Genomic DNA, 8,846 nt, shown 5'->3' on the forward strand with positions numbered 1-8,846 from the left:
AAACAACAAAAAAACGAAAACTTCAGCATTAAACTTTCTACTACTATATTACACTAACGATCGATTCATAACAACGGAAGTTACGGAAGCCTGCAGTAGCGCTAACTCAAAGCAACTGCTGCTCGATACAACAGAATAAGTGTGTCCCCGCCACCTTTTCCACAGCGTGGTAGTTGGTGTGCAGCAGCTCTCTGGCGTGCTCTTCGCCCACGCTGCGCAGCCACAACTGGTACAGCTCGGTCACGCAGGCGTCGTCTTTCGCGTTTGGGCCACTTCTGCTTTGTAGAGTGCCTCCACCGTCTGGAGGAACTCTTTTGGGTTCTGCCCAGGGAAGGGTTTCAATTGCCTGCCGCCGTAAAGACAACATGGGGAATTATACAACACCATAACATAAAACTTAATGTCGGGCATGATTTCCATTTGACAGTGCACAGAATGCACAAATATAAATTATGATTCTGTTATTGGTTCGGGCTGTAGCATGTCAGAAAATAGACAAAAATGTTCATCATTGTTTTCTAAAATTTGGAATCAACACAAAGATAATCAGTTTCGGGGTTGAGTGAATGCTGGCGCGTCTGGTTGCCGCTGCTCAACCCGTTCTGGTTTTTATTGTTTTTGTTCCTGATTGTAAAGTGTCCTTGGGTGTCTTGAAAGGCGCTTTTAAATAAAATGTATTATTATTATTATAAAACCGTGACCACCGCGATAGATAATCCGCGAAGTACGCCCATCTTTGCCCAGGTTGTTGTATACCTCTAAATTCATCCATGAGGTTGGCGGGTTGGGAAAAAAAAAAGAAAAACCCCAAGTACCAAAAAAACAACCTTGAGTGCTCATTTGAGAACCACACCGAAATTGAGAAGTGCACTCCTAAATATTAATCACATTGAAGTCAGCACCCTGTGCTTGCTGCAGATTTCACTGCTGATAGGTGAACCGTACTTCTGCACAAGCCTCCTACCTTGGCACTCTCTGTACTTTTGGTACTGCCGCACCACCCTTGCAGGCCTTCTTCGACCCAATGCCACCATCCTGCCCTGCTCCGCCACTCTTCACATGGTGGCTGTCGAGTTCCAGGTACTTTATGAAAGTTTGTAATATACTTGTTTTTGCATGCTTTTACTTATAATTTTTCCTGATGCGTCATGGATTGTGTTGTCATTATTCTTGTTTGCTAGGATTTATGGAGGATACGTGCTCCTTGTGTTACATGTGAGGGATTTGACGTCACGCCCATGGATGAAATGATCCAGGTAAAATTCAACATTTTCACATTACAATACCACTTTTTTTTCAGACCGATACCAGTATTAAGTACTCAACTCTTGAGTACTCACCACTGCCGGTATCAACTTGTACTTTTGATGCATAAAATTTCTATTAAACCATAAATCCAAATTATCCGAATGGCTCAAGATAATATTTTCAAGAAAGTCATTTTGTTTATTTCTGACAAAGGGGCAGAGCAGTCACTTTACAACAGGGAATTAAAGTCCAAATTAAAACAGAAACCACAAACTCTAAATTGAGGATTTATTTGGAATAAATGAACAAAAGTAAAACCACCACAAGGGGGCGTCTTTGTATCGGTGACTGGTATCAGTCGTAATCCCAAGTCACTCATTCACCGAAATAGACAGATATCGCTGCTGGTATCGGTACTCAGACATCTACTGCTACACTGATAGCTATGATTGGACTGCATGACTGAAAAGTAAGTATTTATATATTATATTGTTGCTTGTTGAGATCCTCATTTGATGTAAAATGATAAGTATTCCCTTTAGTATAGGGTTTACCAAAATGCTCTTCTGTCTTTTCAGAAGTCACTGGATTTCCAGGAGTCTCGTGAGGCAGAGCCCCACCCTCTGTGGGAATATCCATGTCGTGCTTTGACTGAATCTACAGCTGTCATGACCTTTAACTTCACACACTGTGTCCCTCAGCAGCCTATCATCAGCCAAGGTTCTCAACCATTCATAAGGTATGCACGATACAACGATGACAGCAGTACCATTTTAAATCCTGCTCGAAAGTGTATACAGAGTGTGAAAATATTTTCTGTTTCATCAACAAAATAAAAACATAGTTGAACTCGAGCTGCAGGGTAGCTGTAAAGGGCCCTCCCATCCCTTAAGGCACTGCCGCATTTGGATACTGGCACATTGAATTTTTTGTCAATGTGCATCAGATAGTATAGCAGGTTAAAAACTACATTGACCTTTCGAAAGGCTGAAAATGAAGGTAACATTTTCAAGGAAATTCAAGACCCATTGATTGAGGGTAAATTACTTTACAGTTCAAATTCAACAGTGTTAATTGAACTGTGTTCTGACATTGAAATTTAAATTAGAAGCAGATAGACTGAAGAAACCAATTTATTGCTGATTTAAATACAGAGTAGTTCTTAACTTATGTCTTTGATTGTTTTCTTAGTACCGTATTTTCACGACCATTCGCCGCACCGTACGGTTGGGCGCAATCTCGTAAATGGGTGCTATTTCTGTATTTTACACATAGACAAAACGCACTGTATGATTGGCCGCAGTTTTAAAGTGGTAAAACATACGGCAGCTTATAAACATACGGCATGCATGCGCGCACGCTAAAAACACGTTAGCTTGAAGCATACGGTAGCATGCCAAGACATACAGTACACGCTAAAAACACGTTTTTAAAAAGGCAACGAAAGCCTAAGTTCGGGTGTATTTTATTTAGCCATCGTACGATGTTCTCACGTTTTTCGATCAATCATCACCCAGAAATCCATCAAAGTCCTCATCCTCTGTATCAGAAGCAGAGGACTGCACATCCCAGTTGTCATTGAACGCATCACATGCTAAAGTGTGAGTTGCTACGCATTGCCGAGCGGAAAGAAGGAGCAGCAACAGCAAAGTCAACATTTCTCTCGTGTGAAGCTTTCCCACATTTGAAAGTAAAGAACAGAGCGAAACATGGTGGCAGCGCATGTGTGTGTAGAAAGAATTGAACAATTGTGCAAGTACCGTAATCCATCAAAAACGCCGCGTTCCCTCTCGTTGTCAGAGTCACTCTCATTGCCTTGTGGCTCCACAGAAATGATGCCGGCTTTGCCAAAAACTCGAACAACAGTGCAAGCAGACACGTTCGTACAAGTAGCCACAATCGATTTGCAAATTGTGGCGTAACTCGCCCAGCGCTGCCTCTAACTCTTTGTAAAGTTGTGTTTGCCATCGATCATCCATTGTTCCCATGCCGTTTGCAACTTTACTTTGAACGCCCGGTTGATGCCGATGTCCAGCGGTTGGAGTTCTTTAATCAAGCCTCCGGGAATAACGATAAGCTCAGAGTTCATTTGCTTGACTTGGTTATTCACCGCTGCTGTGAGATGGGCCCGCATGCCAAAATCATAACCGATGGCTTGAAGTTTGAACTGAGCTTCGTAGGCGTGTCTCTTTGTCGAATTTATTTTCGGGGGTTCTTAGAAACCAAAACCGAAGTTGTTTTGCAACAATGCACATTGCCACACTCTATACAGGTGTTGGTACCTGCTTGCGACGTCCCTTTAGCGTCCACTTACACGCCCACCCTTCACCCATTGGCGGACTGCTCCCCAGCATGCCTGTCCTGTCTCACGTCTGCTCTCTCTCTCTCTCTCTCTCTCTCCCTCTCCATAGATGTATATATACACGCCCACCCTTCCCTGATTGGCCGACTTCTTTCCCGCATGCCTGGCCAGAGTCACTTCCGCCTTTTCTCTATATAAACAGCGTGTCGGCTGTCAGTCAGATTTTGGAACTCAGCGCATACAAAAGACGCTCCGCATAATAATAATAATAATACATTTTATTTATAAGCGCCTTTCAAGACACCCAAGGACACTTTACAAGGCGTCCTGTCCATTTTGGAGAAAATTTAAGACTTTTAATGGCGCCTTATAGTCGTGACAATATGGTACTTTCGTACAGAAAACAATCATACAGTTAACAGTACAGAATGTTCCACACAAATTGATTACCAAAGAAGGGATTATCTGAGGAAAGTTAAACACAATATGTTTACACCAGGGTTCTTCACATTCAGGCAACCAGTTGTTTGAGTAGCCAAAAGAAAAGAGTAATGCATGTAAATGCATCTGAAAATTGGAATGACAGTTTTGAGAATGAGAATGAATTTCACGCCGGTGTCGACGAGCATTCTTTGTTACAAGCACTGAGAAGACTTCTGTTTTCTCAAGCGCATTTGCAAAAAAGGTACGTGTGATAATTAATGAATAACTCTGGCTGTTGTTTCTCAAAAAAATTGATTCAAAATGTGATATGTGGTCATGGATATATTCCTTTTCGAAAACATTCCAACTGCATGGATGGAATCCTCGGGTAATGGCTTACAACTAACAATGCTACCAAAATAATGTGCACGCGGCCTACAGCGCAACAAAACTACCTTGGCAATGACAGCGTAGGACACCAACCCACAATGACGTCTGCTCAGTGCGAGCAGTACCAAATCGGTAATCTTAGTGTGCGCAATTTACAGCATCAGCATCAAATTACAAACAATAACGCTAGGCTAATAACCGCAGCCTATATAGCCTAGCATTCTTCCAATCCCATGAGTCTCATATCCGCCTCATGTCCGGCCGTTTGGGCACGTTTTCCGCATCCCGAGCATCTGGCTCATGCATATATGGGTCCGATCCGATCCTGGGCAGTCGGCTCCCGTCACGGACTTGCCCCCCCTCCCGGGTCCCACACCCGGCACGAATCCCGTTGGTGTCTCGCAAGGTTCCCCGCCAATGTTTCCTTCCCACACCTCGCGCAAGCCACCCTTCTCCCTCGGCGACCTCCCTCACCATTCGCCCTTCGTCCCCCCCTCCGCGCGCCACGCCCGCTCCCTCCCTTCTCCCTCCTCCCCTCTCCACCTCATTCTCTCTGTCCACTCTTTCACACCCTCTCACGTGTCTGGCATAGTTTGCTTTCGTCACCCACCTTTCACACCCTCCGCACTGTCTCCTTTCTCCCTTATCCTCATACGCTCCTCCCGTGCAACCCCTTTTGTGACTTATTTTATTCCCTTTCGACCCAAACCTCCTCCCACACTTCCCACACTCAAACTCTACCTGTTCCTCGTTTCTGCGGTGTATGCGTTTTTCGTGCATGGTTAGACCAGCTCTACTCCTGCACACTTTTCCGCACCCCTCATACCGACATACCAACCCGTCATTCACTCTCCTAACATTCCTTTCCAGTCTTTCCTCGTTCCTTCCCACCTCATATCTGTGACCTTTCTGATTTTCCCATTTATACAGGTGATCCATTAGCTCGCTCACTCTCCGCTTCCATCCTTCCCTGTCACTCGTCAATCTTTCCACCTCCGTCCAGTCCATTCCTCATCACTCTCTTCCAGTACAACACAGTCTTCCTTTTGCGCCCCATCTTCCTTCCAGTTCCTCCCACCATCCCAATACCATAGCTTTTGTTAGTCTTTCATTTCCCATACGCATCACATGTCCGATTCTCTGCAACACTCGCCTCTCGATTTTCCACTCAATGCATTTTACTCCCAGCATTTTCATTTTCATTTCTCATTGTTCCTCTCTTCCCACTGAGTCATCACACTTTTCACTCTCCTTACACTGTCGTGTATCTCTCCTTTCGTTCCCACTATAGTAGTGTCGTCAGCAAACAAGGCGCTCGATAACTCACTTCTTTTATTTCCGAGCTCCCTCTCTCCCAGCCATGTTCACCTGCGAATGACCCTCCTGGTATCCACCTCCACACCACCATTTTCTCCTCCCTGTTATCTCGGTTCCTCGCCGCCAGTGCCTGCCTCATCACCGCCTGATGGTAGATGTTAAAGAGGATCGGTGATGTAAAGCATCCTTCTCGCAGCCCTCTCGCTGGCATCCATCCTCCACTCACTCCCTCCCTTCCCCTCATACTCATACTTCCCTTATACTCTGTCGTCTCATGCAGGTCCATAATGGTATCCAGACATCTGCCTTTCAACCCATACCGTTCAAGCAACATCCACAACGCTGGTTTGCTCACTCTCTGATACACCTTTCGCAAATCTAGCAGTCTTGCACATGGCCAGTCATCATCATTCATATCCTTCACTCCTCTCCCTCCTCCCCCTTCTTCTGTCCTTCATTTCTTCCACTTCCCATTCACCTTCATACACACCGGCCTATGGTCTGACAACCACATCCTTTTCACCATGCGGTGTCTCTCATTCCCTTTCACCAGAAATCCATCCAACTCATACCATTTCCCGCTCGCCATGTGTCGCCACATCCCCCTCCTTCTAAACCTCCTATAGCTGTTAACATATGCCAGATTGTGCTCCTGACACCATTTTATTAGGTCCCTTCCGGCTTCATTCATCCTCCCCAACCCATGCCTCCCACACACTCCTCCTATCTTCACATTCGTTCCCACACTTGCATTGAAGTCTCCTCCAATTACCAGTCTTTCAGTCCCTCCCAATCGCCACCCGACTCCCCATATCTCGTCGGCATCTCTCCATTTCTCGTTCGTCCGTTCCCCAGCTCGGTTGGTAGACTTACCACCCTGAGCCCTCCCAGCACCACCGCCACCACTCTCTCTCCCAGCCACTTCTGTTGCCCTTCCTCTATCCACATCCTTAATGCCGTTTCCCTCAACATCACTCTGGCTTTCCTCCCATGAACAAGCGCTACCTGTTCCTCCTCCTCACCAAACCACACCACCCCGGCTTCTTCTGCCTTTAGTTCCGTCATCAGCACCACTTCCATTTTTTCTTTGTTGACTCTTTCTGCTACTCTCCTCAACTTATTTCTAAATGTTTCTCTCACACTCAATCTCCTCACATTCCATGTGACTATCACTCGTTCTCCATTCTTACCCCGAGCTTCAGTTCTGTTTCCCCCTTCTTGTCCTGCCCTTCCTTTCCTCCTGTCTCCCCTTCTTTTATTGTTTCTGCTCCTCGCTCCCCTCTTACTGTCAGAGCCTGGATGGGGGTGAATCCCCACCAGTCTGTCTTTCACCCATCCTCCCACATGTCTTTTGTCCATCCCGCCTTGCTTGCTCTTCCTTCTCACCATCCCCAACTCGCCCCCTGAGGAACCTTTTTCCCACCTCGTCGCGCCACGTGCGGATCCTGAAAGGGCCCTCGCCTGACTTTTGTTTAAGGAGGGTTGTGCGCCGGCTACTCCCACTTCCCTGCGTTCCGGCGGGGCGAGCATCGGGTGTCTCTCCTTCCGGTGAGGTCCCTCCTCCTTCCCCGTCAGCTGGTCGGTATTCAGCCGCAGCAGGGGCTCGAGACCCCCGGCGTTCCCCCTCGCGCCACATGGAGGCATCCCACCATGCGAGGGCATATAGGGTCAACATAGATCTTGCCAACAACCTCCTCTTCCTCCAACTCTTCAAACACCTGGATCCCCTCAGATATGTTTGAAACTGCGGTTCAATTTCTGACTGGCCCGGTACACTTTCCATATTGAGCCCTGATATAGTTGTCCTTGAAGTGACATCATACTTCCGGGTTTGTCGCTCTTCAGGATCTCACTTTGGGAAAACGATTACTTTGTCAAATTTATGAAATTAGAATGCTTTATTTAATGTCCATCCATCCATCCATCATCTACCGCTTATCCGGGGCCGGGTCGCGGGGGCAACAGCTTTAGCAGGGAAGCCCAGACTTCCCTCTCCCTAGCTTTATTTAATGTGTTTTGTTTAATTACTAGCGACGTAAAAACATTGTAAGATTTTCTTTAAAAAAAAAAAAAAGATTGAAGAATTTTCATCAAACACCTCTTTGGAACGTCCACCAGGTGAGCAGGCACGTGCCATGATTGGCTCAAAAAGGAGCTTCCTTGAATGACCTCTTTGTGAGCAACTGCGTGAGAAAATAGTCGAACAGCTTCACCCTGGAAAACGATGAATTTTACATAACTGCTATATGTTCACTGAACACCAAAATGTTTTTTTCAAATATTTAATGATTTAATCCTAATTTAGGATTAGGGCCAAATTTGACCCTTTGGGATTGAAGGTTAGCATTTGAGTAGCAGAATTTTTGGGGCCAAATTTGATGCCGTGGTTTCTCCAGGGTTAAGTCCAATATTCCTCAACGCCTCATTCATTTGAGTTTCCATGTTGTCCCCAAAGTCAGCGAGGACAGGTCTCAGCCGACTTGTTCGCTATTAGAACAATCAGAATAGAAAATGCAAGTTGCCCCGTTTTTCCTTTGATGAGCTTCATGCTCATTCTGTTTTCAGGAGTGGCCACTGCCATGGTGTAGCGATGTGGTTGGTGTACCACCTAACCCCGAACATCTCAGTGAGTGTGGGCTTAACCGAACCAATCGGTGAGCAGGTATGTTGCACGTTTATTCTTTGGCAATGAACTCAAAATATATGGTGTTGGAAAATTTGAATGTTGAGTGCTACTTATTGCAGGGCCACTGTGAGTGGAGCCGTCACAGTAAACAGGGAGTATATTTCTTCAGATCAAGATGGGAGGACTCGGGCAGTGACAGAGCTGCTGTTTTATACAACTTCACCTTTGAACCAAGTTCAGGAGAGGTCAAGATGGACTTCAATGTCAAGTCCCATTGATATGGATGAATTGAAAACATTTTTCACCTTAGTTGGGAAAGAATAAAATGACCGATGTTTATTACGTGTGTGGAAACAGTTAAAGGAGCATAACTGTGCAGGACTTGGGTTTGACTGTATTCTACTTTAATGCACTGCAAGATTTGACAATGAAAACATTTTTTAAATGTAAGATGCCTCAGAAGTAGTGTGTGTTATGTTTTCTTGAGTCCATATCTTTGAATGTGATAATTATTAACCAACACGTTTTCTCTCCACAAAA

The 8,846-nt window shown here is 45.5% G+C and overlaps 2 protein-coding genes across 3 annotated transcripts in view; both read left to right on the top strand.

The window, feature by feature from the left end:
• The window catches only part of prmt7 (protein arginine methyltransferase 7), a 57,844-nt gene extending 49,093 nt beyond the window's left edge, over window positions 1-8,751 (top strand). For both annotated transcript variants that reach the window (XM_052060872.1, XM_052060873.1), the window contains exons 13-17: window positions 919-1,080; window positions 1,182-1,256; window positions 1,827-1,987; window positions 8,246-8,342; window positions 8,426-8,751. In XM_052060872.1, coding sequence (XP_051916832.1) covers window positions 919-1,080; window positions 1,182-1,256; window positions 1,827-1,987; window positions 8,246-8,342; window positions 8,426-8,584 — 654 coding nt within the window. In that variant the 3' untranslated portion in view covers window positions 8,585-8,751. The remainder of the gene's footprint in view (window positions 1-918; window positions 1,081-1,181; window positions 1,257-1,826; window positions 1,988-8,245; window positions 8,343-8,425) is intronic.
• LOC127597709 (uncharacterized) overlaps window positions 1-8,846 on the top strand; it is a 113,602-nt gene that overhangs the window by 76,018 nt on the left and 28,738 nt on the right. The window lies entirely within an intron of this gene.

The sequence above is a fragment of the Hippocampus zosterae genome, chromosome 3, assembly GCF_025434085.1.
Source record: "Hippocampus zosterae strain Florida chromosome 3, ASM2543408v3, whole genome shotgun sequence".
In the NCBI taxonomy this organism is placed as follows: Eukaryota; Metazoa; Chordata; class Actinopteri; order Syngnathiformes; family Syngnathidae; genus Hippocampus; species Hippocampus zosterae.